At 41.1% G+C, this 17316-nt stretch overlaps 1 protein-coding gene across 3 annotated transcripts in view; it reads right to left on the reverse strand.

Moving 5' to 3' along the window:
• The window catches only part of unc5cb (unc-5 netrin receptor Cb), a 124372-nt gene that overhangs the window by 58841 nt on the left and 48215 nt on the right, over nucleotides 1–17316 (reverse strand). For all 3 annotated transcript variants that reach the window (XM_084935216.1, XM_084935219.1, XM_084935217.1), the window contains exon 2: nucleotides 107–337. In XM_084935216.1, the coding sequence (XP_084791342.1) occupies nucleotides 107–337 (231 nt within the window). The remainder of the gene's footprint in view (nucleotides 1–106; nucleotides 338–17316) is intronic.

A 17316-nucleotide genomic window follows, 5' to 3' on the forward strand; every position in this document is an offset into this window, starting at 1 on the left:
CAGGATGCATTTCTGTGAAGAAAACAATTTTTATTAATGGTCTGTGCAGCATGATGTCTTCTAAAACAGAGTTGCTAGTCAGCACGTAGCTGATCTTTCTACTGACCAGAGTTCTCGTCAACCCTCTCCTCCACAGTATGCTCCTTCTGGTGAACCCACTCGCTGTTGCACTTGAAGTAGATTTGGGTGGCAGGTGTGGCCTTGCAGTACAGGTTAACAGGCTTGTTCTTGACTATGTAGGCCTCCTCTGGTTCCATTAAAAACACGGGCAGCGGCTCTGGGGGGTCTGAGGGGAACGTTTCTGGCAGCTCACCGAGACCAATGAAGTCATCCTCAACTGTGAAGAGAGAAACAAATGAAGAATGGTTAGAAGGAAAGAGAGGACGAAGTGGAGAACAGAAGCCAAAATCCCAAGACAGAAAGTGGGAGGACGGGATGGAAGAGCGGAAAGCAGACAAGAGACAGTGGGACAGTATTATAACCACAGCCTTTGCATGGGATTATCCATGTGCACAGCACACAGTGAAATCCCTATCATTTGATATTTTGGAATGTTTACACAAGTGTATTTTAGAGCGCAGGAAATTCTGTGATTCCTCTCCGGCAATAAGACTCGGTCTAACCACAATCAGCTACTGCTGAGAAGCGAGCACGGCAGAGCCAATAATGAGAAGCAGAGTTCAGAGGTCGACTCAGAGGAACTGAAATTATAAGCTGATCTATCCATGTCTCCCATTTTCTCTCGCGCGCGCACGCTCTTTGCTTTTGTCACTTTCTCGCACACGGGCATGCGAGCATGCACACATGCTCCAGATCTAATGACCTCAGGCTTCTGGCCCATTTTATGCCATTCCTCGGATACTTCTGCAGTAGACAGATATGCTTCCCTGTAATTACAAGTCCCTTTCATCTCCCTGTCTTAAATCACATACACACAACTGCATGTGCATGCACACACAAACATGGAGGGAAGAAAAAAAAAAAGTGGCACAAATATATGGGTGTACACGCCCACCAAATGAGCCCGGCTAACTTTGTAACTCTTTGAAGAAGGAAGGATGAAGCCTATTGGCCATCCCATTTGTCACCTCCAGATCTGTTCTATTATTACCATCGAACCGGTAGACATTAATTATTCACAAGCGCGAAAGAAAGAAGGCAAAGTAATAGAGACAGAGCTACAGTGGGAAACATAAGGTGAGAGAGGGAGGAACACTGGGAGACACTCAAAGTAACTCAGCCAGACAGACATGGATTGAGTCATTGAAAGAGAGTTGCAGCAGACAGACAGTAACATAGCACAGGAGGACAGAAACAGGAAGGCAGACTGTTCAGATAACAAAATACTTTATCAGCCCATCAGTAATTCTTCCATGTCCTTCTATCTACCTATTTCTCTGTCCTGTGTGGACATGCTGGAGCCTTGCTGTCTGACAGAGGTTGCCTCTTGGATGCTTTGAGAGCACTAAATAATGTCTTGGCTGAGCCGATATCTCCCCATGATGTCTCCCTAATGTTATCTCTCCCTCCATACCTGCCACAGATTGAAGCTGATTGCTAGGAAATGAAAGGGCAGGAGGAGTCAACCAGAAAATGGCCAAAGCCACCTTCAGCAAGGCGGAGGAGGGGTCCGTCTCTGTCCTGTTATGATGCAGGTGAGGTCTTATAAGAACCTGTCCATTTACCATTTGCACATCCTGTTTTGTAGGTGTGTGATTGCATTTCATCAAAAAAGAGTAAGCTTGGATGTATTTTTTATGGACTTCTAAGCTGCTGCTAATTGAATATAAGCTATAAGTGACCTTTGACCTTTAGGGTTTGTGTTTGTGTACGTGCAATAAAGAGCCACAACAGGAACATTAGTTGTTTTGATTAACTTCCATCATTCGCTGTCAATTCAAGAAATAAGCTAAACATTGCGTGGCCTTTCCTCCCATGCATCTTTATGTACTGTAGGTGATGACTCTATAATGTACAAGTCTATTTAAGCAGACCTTGGCTTACACTGTTCTTTTCTGCTCTATCGTCCTCAGTCCACCCACATCCTCAGCCAGGGGACCCTGACCCAGAAACAGGCAAAGAGAGCCAAGGAAACTCATTAAAGACTGTGTTAGCCTTCTTTCACCCTCCATTCCTATTATCTCTCCATCTCTCCCTCTCGCTTCTGGCTCCGTCGCTCTGTCGAACTCTGAGGCAGGCAGATCTGAAACAGCCATGAAAGCGTGGCTCCCTTACACATAAAGAGACGCGTGTCTCATCTCCTCGCACACATACACCCGGCACAAGCGTTAATGTGCGCGGAGGCACGCACAAACTCGCTTACAGACATTGGACTTCATCAGCTTCCTCAGTGCAAGAAATAATAAATTCAAGTGAATGGAACTAGCCCTGCAGTGAAAAATCAGCCCAGAAATGGGGAAAAAAGAAACATGACAAAATGAAAGACCCTGACTCTTACCAATCATTCTGCTCCCCCTCAACATCCTGCATTAGTAGTTTTATGTTTGTGGCGTACGTTTCCAGTATAAGAAACATATACTCACATTCACTTCCCTGGACAGATTTGTTATTTTCGTTCTTTGAAATGTGACTGGAAAGCTTCTTCCTTGTCACCTACAGCCAGTGAAAGCTGGAAAGTAATGTGAGGCACCGTGCTGTAAGGCACAAGTGGCTGGAAACTAGCATAGACCGAATGTACAGGTCTACAATGAGCAACCACGGAAATTAAGAGGACCCATCCAGCGTCGGCCGAGTGCATAAACAAACTATGCACCCCAGTTCACAAAAAGTAGAAAATAAACAGACTGAACTGCAGGAACATTAATCAGGAACACTTGCTTTCTCTGATGTGCAAGGTTTGTTAAAAGCCAACATACAAGGGTCTATTTAAGCAACAACCTGTGTTGGGAGCAATCTGAAATTATATATAAGTGATAACATTCTTCCTTTCATAAATGTGGGAGGATTTAGTTGGGTTGGGATTAGTGTGACTTGACAGTGTGGACTGATGCTAATTTGTTTTCATGCTTGCATAGTGGTGTGATGATTAGCACTGGTCACCTTCAAGCAAGAAGATCCTGGGTTTAAATCCAGTCTGGGGTCTTTCTATGTGGACTTCTTCCCCAATTCCAAAGACATTCATTGTTCATTTTAAACTGGCTGTGTGTCTTTCTGTGTTAGTCCAGAAAGTGACCTGTCCAGGATGCATCTGCTTATGACAGCTGGGATGGGCATCCACCCGCTGTAACCCTAAATTGAAGAAGTGCAAGAAAATGGATAGATGGATTGTACTTGGAAGTTAGCTAGTTAATAAGCCAGGTTTATTAACACCTCTAACCTGTTCATAGACACGATATGCTTGTGTGTTGATGTAAATTGTCCGTAATCTCTTTAAATGCACTTTTTGAATCACGACTGTTTCATGATATAGCCAATTACTGAACCCTGTGTATCGCATTTTGTCAATCACTGCTTAACATCTCAGTACGTTCCACCTTTGCTCCCTCACCGAAACAATGCAGAGGGCAACAAAAGCCCAGACTTTTTCTTTTCCAGTTGGTGATAAAATAGTTTAGATATTTAGGCACTGGCATATTAAAAATAATGAGTGCTCGTGACAACGCACAGTTATGTTGTGTAATGGCATATTGCAATGCTTCTAAAGACCAAATATGCATTATGAAATACATTTTTAGTGTCACTGTCCTTTTAACAGGAACATTAATATGGTATGCCTCCAGTGTTTGATATGCAATATGGACTTTTCCAAGCATCTGCGATTCTGTAACTTGACTTTAATCAGAAAAAATCTAAATTGCTTTCATATTGAGTGTTTAAAATTTAATGAAATATGTCCTTGCAGCACTTTTATTCAAATTGTATTTTGCTCTGTAATTGGGGTAAGTTTTCCTAATGCATACTGTAATTCTTATTAGTGAATATTTTAAGACTCAAATTGAATATTACTTGAATTTTAGATCAATTTCACAACACAAGAACAAAAAGAATTTTGAAGACAAATGAGCTGCTAAAGAAAAAGAAAACCCTTAAAAATAAGTTTACTGGATGAATGGATACTGCCATTTTGCATCGTCAATGAATTTATTAGGTAGAAGGCACGCTGGTCTGGAAAATGGAAAGACAGATCAGAATTAATCGAATTAATCCGAGATTAGTGAGTGGGAGTGAAGCAAGATAAGAGAAGGTCTTGGCAGTGACTCTCTATTTTGGCTTGAGTTCACTCCAGTAACTGTGGGAGTGCAGCAATATTAAAGGATGTTTACATTTTGGACATGAACAAATCATAGTCAAGACAGGCTCATAGCACTGGCACAACAACATATATTAAGACAGAGTCCCTGAGATAAGAGGTACACTAAAAAAAGAAGTGTTGCATAAATAAATCACAGTTGCATAGAAAAGTGGGAAACCCACATCAGAGAAGAAAGAAAGAAATTCATAATAAATATGAGATCACATTTCGCAACTTCAATGTGGTCAGCACTGAGATTTTGCAAACATGTGAGCACTAACCACGTGAAGTTGACCATTTTGGACGTGTGATAATCACAATAACAATGTAGGATCAAGTGAATGCTTCAGTTACACAAGCCTAAAAAGCAGTTTACGACTATCAGGCAACCTCTGGAAAAAATGTGTATTCTTAGAACCTTATTAGGTCCAATATGGCAAATGGTTCTAATGTAATACAAGCACAACATAACAGGAGAAACCTCTATGCAGTAAGTGCTAAACAGATTGCAAAACCAGCAAAACCAAGAGTGACCAGTTTAATTAGCCAGTGTTTACTTTGCTGGTTATTATTTTGGCGAGTTGATACTGATATTGCCAATATTTTCTTTAACATTTTTTGGCTTAAAATCATGTTACTGCATCTTAAATATGGAATAAAGTAATAATAGATCATTTATAGGAGTATTTATAAATGGAAACTGGTTGACTTCATCAAAAGTCGTCCGAACAACGCAGTTCAAGTTAACAACAAAAAACGACCATAGCATATCTGGGGTATTCTGGACTTCAGTTGCTCATCCATTGCCCCTTTGACACACACGCACACAGACACACACACTGAAGGCACGTCATGGATTGACAGTTATATTGCAATGCAGCTATCAAACGTTGATGGATGCACTGGAAATGAGTTGGGGTCCAATATCTTGGGCAAGGGCAGTTAGCCATGGATCGAACCACCGACCTGACAGTGGATGACCTGCTCTCTCTCTTGAGCCACTGAAGTCACAAAAACTTGTGAAAGCTCTTGTTCTTTTAAATTTTGTGTTTAGGTGCCAGCTGTAGCCAAAGTCAGTTCTTCGCAACAGACACTCTGGATATGTCCAAATCTGGAACCAGGGAGATTTGTGTGGATTTTCTACAGTGAGTAGAAATAAATGGGATTTCAAAGTAAAACATTGAAACACAATATTACTACAAAATTTCTAGACTAGATGATAGGGCTTCAGTTTTCAAAAACCATTTCTGAAATGCTGAAAATACACTGTAAGGTGTTGTTTACTGATACAGGTGATACTTTTGATTTTTACAAAAAATAAATTCTCATTATACATCTAGAAAATAGCCTGTATTATGTACACTATGTTTGCTGCACATACTATAGAATGAACCGTTTTCCTGCACCGCATGCCTGGTGTGAATATTTGTAAGACCGTATATCTTATATCATATATTGTATGTGAGTGCTTCTGATAACAGCATTTCAATGCTGGGCTGTGACATCACCGTGCAAGATAAGCTGTCTCCATTTTATCTGTACTCAAGCTGATTTATTGTCCCAAAGAAAGCACTGTATCAGTTGGACAATGTTTCCCTTCCATCAGCGGTGAGTCAAGCATGAAAAAGAATGAACACCAACATAAACCTCCTCTCTGTTCATCCCGGTTTTATTCTGTTTTGTCCACTTTGCTCTCCTCTCATTCCCTCTTGCCTTCTTCCTTTCACCTTCTTTTCACTCAGCCCTCTCATTCATGTATACATCCCTTGTCCGGATATAGAAAAAGACTGGTTGGCTTGATCGCTGGACAAGGGCGGAGTTTTACTCGGCGGTGTTTTGCTACTCCGCTATGGGGAAGGACAAGAGGTGCTTTGCATCTGGGTGGTCAAGCAGAATAATAAACCATCCAACTGTCAAGTCAAGTGAAGCAGGATAAGTAGACTGTCAATCAGATCTCCCAATAAATGTACTTTAAGCACACCTACCCATTATATTGAGTGAACATAAATCTATGGTAATGACTTTCCCCAGTCAATACTTGTTAGTATTGGATTAAGTAAAGACCCATACATCCCACTGGCTCAAAATCGATATGTATGGCTGTTGGTTTAAAAGCAAAATCCTTTAGAAGCTCCATGAGAAATGGGCAGAATAAGTACAGGCTTCCTTCCACCCTGATGTCTGTTTCCAGCTGAGTGCTTTATATACACTTGTGTGTCTACACACATTGTCTGCAGGGTCCCGTCTCACACTTGGCTGCGGCAGGTATTTATTGATTACTGTTAAGGGCCAGTGACCTCTCCCTCGCCCCGTCCTATCGGAGCCTCTCTGCTGAGGCATGCAAAGCACACTCATATATCATCTCTAGGGAATCCTACCATCACACAACCTAGCAGGGGAGGAGAAATAAAAAAAAAAAGAAAAAGAAAAACAACAACAAGACATTCCCTAAAAGTCAGCATTGAGCTCAATCAGTTCACTGCACATAGTCATGTCATTGCAGGCTGAAATCACAGCGATCTGGAGGCAGAGTTCACGTACACCAAAAAAACTGAATGAATAATTAAATGTGCTCAGTATACCCCAATTCATTGGTTTTATCTTTACCGGCGCATGTGATGTAATTGGAAAAATTAATGCGCAAACTGAGTTCGGCCACTGTGGTAAAGTACAAACACGCAGCTGCACATGTAAAGTTTGCATGATAATCACTTCCTAAACTTTTCCACAGCTTTCTCTGTGACTTATAAGTGGCCAGATAGGTGGAGAATAAAAAAACAATATTAAAAAATACAAAAAATAAATCAGCAAAAGCTGATTGTATTTTTTTTTTTTGTTTTTTGTTTTTTGGGAGGACAGACCCACTTCTGTCTTTGTGACTTTGCACATGCAATCATGTCTTTCTCACTGTTGGCGTTTACATGTTCTCTCTGATCATTATCCCCGACCTTCACTTGGTTCTCTCTGGCTGCACTCTGGCAGGAAGCAGCTGGCGGTTGCCAGGGTCATGCTAGGCCTTGGTCACTGCCTGTCCAGTTGCATGATGGTGCCAGAAAAGACTAGGTCAAAGCATCATAATTATCAAGGTTCACCATTTCATTTTTTTTAAACACATTTTCACTGCCCCAAAAACTATATTTTGATGTAATAGAAGACTAAATGGAAATTTTTAGATCAACACATTTTGAAATGTTACTGCCTGTGGTTGAAAACACGCTGTGTGCCAGTCAAGCAGTTAATCTGGTCAGACTTTTTAGCTGGTAATAGAAATGAAATGATGGATTGAAGACTAGAAATCTGCTCTATGTTTCTCAAACCAAATGTAATTCTATTAATTAATAATTATTCAGTTATGTGATAGGAGACACTAAAGAGGTGAGAAGAAGCACGAGAGAAGCCAGAGACCTCGACAAACGAGATAGGTGAGCGATCTTTTTAAACTAAAGAAAGCAGGATTTTATTCAGTGTTCATCCAACGTCCGCTTATGAGATTTTTCCCTTTACAAGTGGGAACATGAACACTGAAAAGTAACTAGGAAAAAACAAGGAAAAAAAACAAGACAATTAAAATTTATGTGTAAAGACCAATAGTAGGCTTTTCAATTCAGTGAGCAAGTGGTTGAATTGCTTTGATGCATAAACGAGTACGACTATTGGCAATTAAAGCCCATTTAGATGATTTATGTTTCTCCTCTTTATTCTTTTATAATGTTTGAGAATGTGTTTGCATTCACACTTGTTGTCTTACAACCTTAAAGTTGCCATTAACTTAATGCATGACCAACATTTTACATATTTAATTTCATTTTGGGATGTTATTTTAGCTCCCCTATCCTTATGTGTCACATTCTCTGTTTTTCTATTGCTTTTTCTAAATGTTTTTTTCTCCTCAGTCTCCTGCAGTTACGATTACCTTCTCATTGGATACAATATGCTCCCCATCCACCCCCCCTTTCCCTCCCGCATGTGCTCATGGATGAAAAGTCATTTCGGTGCTTGATTGGAGAATGATGCTGCTACTTAGAGAGTCAGTCCATCAGCACTGAGGGAGGAGAGCGCAAGGAGACAGAGAAAAGCTCTGGAGGAGAAGTGGCTCCCTGGGGCGTTGTAGCTGTGATGGGTGAGCTGTCAAACGCCCCATTGTCCAAATTACCCAGCAAGCACCATGCTGCCACCCAGGACTAATTTATGGTGCAGCAAGGCACGGCACATACATTGCGTTCTGAGTCCACGGGAGAGAAAAAGAGGAAAAAGGTGTAAGGAACAAGTGGGCTGTTCAACCTAAACCATTCCAAAGAGGTACAGCGGGGGTTCAAACACAGACAGTACAACACAAACCCCAATTAACTTCACACAGGATGGGTATTTGCCATCTTTATGCTTCAAGTCCTCAATGACAGGTGTCAATATGAATATGTGTCATGCTCCCGCGCCTCCCTGCCCACCCACAATCCGAGCACTTGCATTCACTGATGCACAAACACTTAAATGATGTTTTAAAGCAGCCATTGCATACATAAGCCCCATTGCTTGGCTTCACTTGCAGACATAACGACTAATCCTTTTATAGCAAAAATGGCAAGCCTATTCACTTGTCACATGTCACACCCCTGGGTGCCCGAAACCAGACAGGGCCATCACCCTACCCCATACTGACCAGCGGGCCATGGAGTGGAGCGGTGCTTGTCAGGAGGAGATGCGCTGCACTCTCTGACCCCTCACTGTGCCCAACGCCTTGATGCGATGCCTCTACTTGGCTAATTGGCCCATAGCAGTAGGCAGCCTGTTTCTGCCACTAGCGAAAGGCCAAAAGGCCAGACATACAAACAAAAGATGACAACAGATGCACAGGATCATCTCATTAAAAAAAAAAAAACTATGATCAGAATAAGCTACATAACTTATCAACAACATAAACTCTGGAGAAATTAATTGTGCATGCAAGAAAGTGTCAGCAAAATAATCTCATTTACATTTGTTTTTGCATTTGACATTTGGGCATTTGTTTTAAACGTAGCCATAAAGCGGTTCAGAGGATTTCTCAAATACCTCACATCAGCTATAGAAGTGGTTTACCAATGTACCCGTGTCTTCAAAAAGACAGTGAGAGAAATCTTACGCCTTTCACCACCAGTGTAGACTGTCTTCACACTGGAGAAGAGCTGCTTATCAAAGAAAATTAACAGTAACAAACTCATTTTCAGCACTAAATTAGACTCCTGAAAAGACACGAGTACCGACAAGTAGAAGCTGCCAATCTGCTCATGAGCTACACTTCAATATTTGTCCTGTGTATATCAAAACATACTTTATCTGCTATACATGAATTAATTACTCTTATGGCCTTTTGTTACTTGCATGTAAAGCTCAAGAATTTTCCATTCTTCAAACCCCTTCAACATGTTTATGTTAATGTTTCTGTGTCTCGTCTAGCCTTGCCTTAGTGTAAAGCCATTCATAATTTGGACATATGCATACAAAGAGATTAGTGTGATTTGAGCAGATTTTTGAAAGCAGAATGTTTATTATATCATGTCTTTCTGCTTTGAATTACACCGCTCCTCTACTGTGCAGCTATCAGCCGAAGATGACACGTGACACTGCAAATGCATTCAAAAGTTCTGAGTGGAGGACTTCTAAATGTAAATCATTTGTATTATATTATATAGACATTAAGACTCAAATTGAATTTTTGTGTATTTTTCTATGGATTCACAAAGCAATAGCGGTACCATTGATACAAGACAGCAAGGTTAGAGAAGACATAACAGCGATGTACAGGTGTAGCGATGAGGATCGTAACTGCATAACTACGTAGAATCAAGACAAGGCAACCATCTCATCATTTCTCAGTGATGTGTTCTCATTTTATATGCCTACCTCACACATATATTCTAAAGCACTCGAATGTCCAACCTCACAAAAATCCCTAGCAGCACTTTATCTGAAGGACATTACAGACTGGAAGTGTGTCAGAAAGTGTGAGACACCATCCCCAGAGCATAGTCTATTCTGCACGTCTGTCACAGAATCTGGCTGTCTGCTTATTCCTCTGAGATGCACGGGCACATAGAGCCCTCATGCCCACATCAACCTAAATCTTATTCTCGCCATCTCGTCAATCAAACTGCAAAGTGAGAAACCATAAAGAGACATACGGTGCCTTGAAAAGTTCTCTCTCTCTCTTTTTTAATGTTTTCTCCACAATTGTGCCTTCTGCTGTGTTCCCAGGCCTACCGCTGAGCTGAGGATTTGTGTATTTTGACCTGCAGCCATCTACTAAAGACCTCAGATATGATGGGAAATGAGAAGATCAGGATTTGTTGTGCGCCGTAATATACCAAACATGGGTGTATGCTCTAATGCGGGCTTTGATAGTCTAACCATGGGTGTGTATGTGGGTGTGTTTGTGTGTGGAGGGGTGAAGTATGCGTTTGCATGTGTGTACATGTGTCTTTGTGTGATGGCTGAATTAATGTGACAAGGCAGATGTAATGCAGAATCATAAATCTTAGCCCCGGGATCACTAGAGGGAGAGCAGGAGGTGATATATTAAAGGGCAGAAACGCGCACACACCCACACGCACAAATGCCGCCGTTATGATGCTGATAATAAAAACAAGAAGCCGACCGCAATAGCCAGCTAATAGACATGACTCCGTATCTAGGCCTAAGGGCGATGACATGCACACACACACGCAAGTGACACCAGATACACACCGAGAGCACAAAACACAAACTCTATCCGCTTTTCCAGCAATTTATTATGCCGCTTTGGGCCTAACAGCTCAAGTGTTAGATATGGCTGTAATACTGTTAAAATCTTAATACTGTTACACAAGCTTGCTGTTGTACAACATGCTAATTCTTTATTTACAGTGCAGAGAGCATTAGATGGCAGTAAAAAACAAAAAATTGCAACAGTGCTTCTGTCGAGAAAACTGCAACCACTCACTTTATCAAAAACACAGATGAAGCCAGCTAGTGTTACTATAAGTTCTAAAAAGCCTCAGTCGCAAAAGAAGACTGACCAGCTGATCAGTTATCAGAGTGTGTCCCAACAGTCTGCTCAACAAAATCTGACAGCTGTCACCATCGACTCACTTGCTTTTATGCTGTAAAAAAGTAGTAGGATTTGCTGCTACAAATCCATCTTGTGCTTCCAGATACATGACTGCCTGATCTAAAGATAATAAATGTAATTCACTTATAATATAAAGGCTGAATTTTCTATGTTTCAAGCTTTATTCCTATAGAAATAGGTAATAAACTATCTATATTATGCACACATACAGTAGGCTGGTTTAGCTACAAACACAATCCCCCTCTGAATTTAAGCAATAATTAATGCATTTCTACTTTTCTTCTGCATTTCTGACAACAATTCATATTCAACTTGAATTTACAGTCAAAAACTTACATCTCAGCAGGCCTGCAGCATATTTGCTCTTCCACGTAGATTAAGCGTGTTATTTTAAAAATGCTGAATTTTTCCGAACAAGAGGAGCTGCACAGCAACACAGTCAGAATTGCAGCTTGTTTGGCTGCTTTACAAATAGCTCTGTGGTGCAGAATTTTTCCATTGTATTTCCGTACCGCTAGTGTGTCCTCCTGCATGCTTATTTAAGGGTAGCCAGGACGATTGCTGGGCTTACGCCTAAAAAGAAAAGGGCTTTGTAAGCATTCGAGCGTAATTGCACCACGCTGGTTTCTGCACACAGGCTACATTACATACATGTGTAATTACTGTAGGATGGTGACTGTGTAGTTTTTGGGTGTGCCAACACCCATTAGCTCACAAGCTGCACTTGGGTCCATTTGGGGGACTCCCTCACATGCAAAGCCCTGGCAAAATTGGTTTAAACAGCCCATGATCATCATGACCATGAATCAGCCCATTTCATACTGTTCCATTCTCTTGCAATAACATCTTGAATGATCCTCTGTATCCTTGCTTACTCAAATATCAAAGTAATGAATCATTCCTGTACAATCCCTGCCTTATGATCCAATGAATGCTTCTATAGGTGGTAGAGCAGGCTTAAAGATGGAGTGACAGTGAGGAATCTGCAGTAATTATGGCGCTACGTCATTGTATAACAGACACAGACAAAAGTGAACATATGATGCCAGTGCTGCACACTCATAACCCATGCCACTATGCTGCTATGACTCTGACCAAACCTGGTATCACAGGATCATATCCTGACTGCTTCCATATCCGGCTGAGATAGATTGCAGTTCACATCTGGAAACAGAGTGCATCTGAAATATATCTTGACTGACTACTTCAGATCAGATTCTGCTGCCCTGGTCAATTTTGATTTTGATTTATTTATTTATTTCACTGTGGGAAGAGAAGCTGCATACGGATTCAAACCAACCCAGACAAGTTTCCATAAAGCCAGAAGGGAAAGTTTGAGGGAGAAATATGAGATTTCAAATCAAGATGTGAAAATAGAGAATGAAAAAAAGCTGAAAAAAAGCTAAGACTTTAGTTTCTCTGCTTGGGAACTATGTCTAGTCACACAAATGTGACAAGACATCTCACAGAGATGAGACCCATCTCCATACGGTGGTCCCATGCACCTTCAACTATATGAGACTACATGTCGTATCTTGACAAGTATGCTTGTGTTTAGAGTCGTCCACTTTTGACTCGAGCTACAGACACAAACCCACAAGCGCGGAGACACATGTAAGTAAAACAAGAATAACGGCCAGAGGCTCACAGGTATTCGATGCATGAAAACATTATGAGGCATTTGCTATTGCCTTTGGTTCTGAACCCAGTTGAACATCTATGGGGAATTTTGGACTGGCTTGTTAGCTTCGTCCTCCGCTCCCATCTAAACACCAAGCAGTACTTCACTAGAGCTCCAAAGACTGAAAGTGTTCTGCTGGCAGCAGAATAAGAAATGATCTATTCCACTGAAACACTGTACATAACCAAGAACACGTAACAGAAATACAACACTGCCCAGCAATCTGTGTTTCACACACGCGCGTGCACGCATACACACACACACACACACACACACGCATACACACACACACACGCACACACACATACACACACTCACTCACGCACAGACATCACACCTGTTAATGGATGTGTTAAGAGGAAAAGACAGTTGGTAGGAGGGCAGGCAGATATTTGGTGCGTGTTTGTTTTGTGTGAGTGTGTGTGTTTGCGTACGTGTATGTGTGTGCGATGGGTGGCGGTGATGGAGGTGGGGGGGTGACTCCATTAGGCAATCACACACCCTGCTCCGCTCACCAGGGGACTACTGTCAGCCTGTGATTTTGCCCTGTACCCCTCCCAGCTCTCTGCTGCTCACTGCTGAAATAGGTCAACCACATATAATGGAGGGGCAATGAGGAGTAAGTATGCACTCCCCCAAGCCTCCATCTCCCCATGTCCCTTTACACTACCCCACCCGTTGCTTCTGCCATGCCCGCAATAGAAAAGCAAGCCATGGCACCCCACGGACAAGCAGAAACCGGCTGGGGAGAGAAAGCCAAAGACAGCCACAACATGCCGACCTCGCAGCCACAACACTCGTTTACACAGCCACGCTTGAGCAGAGCAGATTCCTGGCATCTCATGTGGAATACGCACATTTACGAGACAAATCTGTAGCATTGGCTTAAAAAGTTAATCTCTGCAAAATTAAATGAGAACGGGGAGGGGAAATGGGAAAAAATCTAATAATGGATATTGTGTGTATTGTGTGGAAATGTTTGCAAACACAAGACGGTTCATCACTGTCACTCTCCAAGGAAGCACGAGACTGAAAAATGTCTTTACAGGGACTGCATTATTTCAACATTAAGTTGGCAGTGAATTTAATGGTCATGGGGAGCTTGTGAAAAAGAAAACTTGAATAATGTCTTCTGTGGCTCTGGGGAGATTTTAGCCAAGTCTGAGAAAATAAATCAAGTGGAAGCATCCAGGTATCACAGCCTGGAAATTTACAGATAATGTCATTCAACATATGAGTTGAATTATGTATTTAATTCATAGACTGTAGATAAAAGATGGATGTAGGCACTCTAAAGTCACTGACTGGATCTTGAAGTCTTTAAGCTGAGCATTTTGAAGCGTCTGCCCAAAGCATGTGGACTAAAAATGGTCAAAGAATGCATCTCTAAGGCACCTCTGTACTGGCTTTACTTTTCAGATCAGGAAGCTACATCAGTCTTTTAATTCTTTATTACCAAACTCTCATTTGCAGATCTATTTCAAAAATGCTGGTAAAATTGAAACCAAATAAGTTAGAGCAATAATCCTTTTTACCATGCAAAACTGGATGAGTATATCACACATTCAATGTGTCCCAGACTGTTGTTTTCTTCTACTAACACAGAAATTTTGCAGAACTCAAGCGAAAAGTGAGAGCAACAACAAAAACTTCATAATCCAATTATAGGTGCTTTGTTGATCTAATCAGCTGTTCACAGCAGATAAATTATACATCATCAGGTTGTCAGGATAGACTATCACGTGTTTTTGTGCGTACAACTAACTGTAACAACAGAAAAGTGATGTCATTTTCCCAAGAAAGTAATATTTAACTTTATACCTTTCAGTAAATACAGTTCCTGGGACACTATCAAAAATTGTACACAATATGCATTCTTCTTGCCATTTATAAAAACGAGAGTATGTCAAAAATGAAGCTATGCACATACTCAAAAAACAATTTCTGTGCTTTGAAATGATTTTGTGCCATGTCCATTTACAATTTTGAGGGATACAACTTTGACATTTCTGTATCTAGAAGATTTGTGCAAAAGGAATTTTTCAATTTCTTTGAGGCTTTTTGCACTTTTCAGCAATATATTTAGTTACTATGGACGTATTACAGATGTACATGACTAACATTTGGGATACAAAGGTTGCATCGATGTATCGCAAGCTTTTTTAGAAAAGGATACTGAAGCAAGTAAAAATGTAAAGATAAGCTTTGGCAGACTTGGTATTTTGTAGGTAATAAGGGCTTAAATATCTATCCTGACACTTGTCACCTTGGCTTTTGAAAGCTGAACGTGATGAGTGAGAACCTGAGGACAATGCATGGCCCTACATGAGCAGGCTATGCAGTGACTTTGCACTGCTGTTAGTGAAATGGCATTTAAAAGAGAAGTTGGAGAGTCCCATTTTTAATGCATTATTGAATGTATTAAAAACAGACACGTACTAGTACAGTATACACTTGTGTCAAACTGAGACGTGGTGTGTGCTATTTCAGCCTGATAATGCATGCCAAATATCTCTTCGGGGAAAACATGTCAATGTGTGTTTTCCATTGTTATGCCATTAAAGACTACTCTCAAGTACAAACTTCCTCAGTGTTTATGTTTTTCCCCCTTTGGGAATGTTTTTGCATGCTTCACCATTAGAATCCACTCTGATGTAGACATAAAAGGAACTGCTTAAAACATTGTGTTTTTTTGTGCAAAATCGTATTAAATGTGAGGATTTAAAGTGTTTGCAGCTGAATACTGGAGTGGTGGGAAAAATCCCTGATAAGTAATCATAGCCTTCATATTGACAACCCAAGAAACCAGATTTATTAAAAACTGCCATGTTTAGACTAAATTCAATAATTTCCTTCTGCTGTACATATAAAATATAGCTATTGATTCAAAGGCAAATCAGATACTGGGATCGCTTATCATAAAGCATGCATGCACAGGTAGTACAGTGTATGGACAAACCTGGACAAGTACACATACATTCATACATATATACAGTCAAACATAACACTGCCACACTAAGAATTCTTCTGCATGCTCTGGTTTTCTAGCCTCCTTCTTTTCTACCCCTTCTCTACCTCCCTTCTTACTTTGCATCTCCCTGCACCCTCAACTCATGTTGTCTTTCCTCTGCAGTCTCCATTGGCTGTGACCTTTTCTCCAGTGGAACAAGATACTGCCCATCTCCATCGCCCTCATGCATTAATGATCTGTGGTAAGCTGAGGGCATCTGTCTGACTCCCAGCCTGTCCGCTGCTCACCCCACTTCCAAGGACGGAGCTCAGCCAGAGCCGAGCTCAGCCACGTTCCCTGTCACCCGCAGGAATATGCAGATAAATAGCCACAGATAGCAACAGCACAGCGGACTAAAAAGTAGGGGCTGCCTCTTCTCATCTCTACTGCATACATCTCTTTGACACTCCCTAATGGCAGATATCTAAAATACTAAAGGCAAGAAATGACAGTACACAGCAGACATAAAGAAACAGCCAATTATCCTGGTTTCAGACTGAACCTCACTGCAGACACAAGCAGCTGAGGTTCCTCCACAGGGCAGCGATGCAGAGTGTTGCATTTCTTTAACTTTATTTGGCGGAACTTAAGAAACACGATGTAATAAATAATGAGAGCTAAAATATATGAAGATGCCCTTTTTTCAGTCTGGCCTCATGTCCCGTTTCTCAAACAACTCCCTGCAGCTTTTTGCTAAAAGATCCCTAAAGTGCTTTTTTGGCAAAAGCTGAGTCTTGTCAAGTTAACGGTGGCCTAAAAAAACAAGAAAGAGGTAAATTGATTACGTAGAACAAGATGCGACCCATTCAGCTGGCTGTACATTTGGAAGTGGTACCAGTGATCATTTCTCGTTTCCTCTAATGTGATTTAATTGGTCACAAATTCCCTCATAAAGCATGGACATTAACATTAAAATATTCATATGCAACATCTCCTTCGTGAATCCAGTAAACAAATCAGGACTTTTTTCAGATGCTACAGTGAACTTCAGATCATTTGTAGTTCCTTCACTGTAATAATCTTCTCATATGGCTGCTGTGAGTACACTAATCCCGGGTTCCTCCCCGTCTCCGATGAATAAGACATCAAGATTCCTGAACTTGCCACTTCAGACACTAACAGTTAAAAGTGGTGCCTTACAGCGATGATACTGTTATTCCTTTACGGTGTGGTATTCAGTTCGTAGGTATCGTATGTTTCACTGCTTTTAAATTGTCTACACTAAAGGAAATTGCACCGCAGTCTCGTGGTGAAAATGTAAGTGCTTTTGCTCTCCCCTCTTAACGTTT

This window comes from Perissodus microlepis, chromosome 7, assembly GCF_051167445.1.
Source record: "Perissodus microlepis isolate ML-2025 ecotype Zambia chromosome 7, ASM5116744v1, whole genome shotgun sequence".
Classification (NCBI taxonomy): Eukaryota; Metazoa; Chordata; class Actinopteri; order Cichliformes; family Cichlidae; genus Perissodus; species Perissodus microlepis.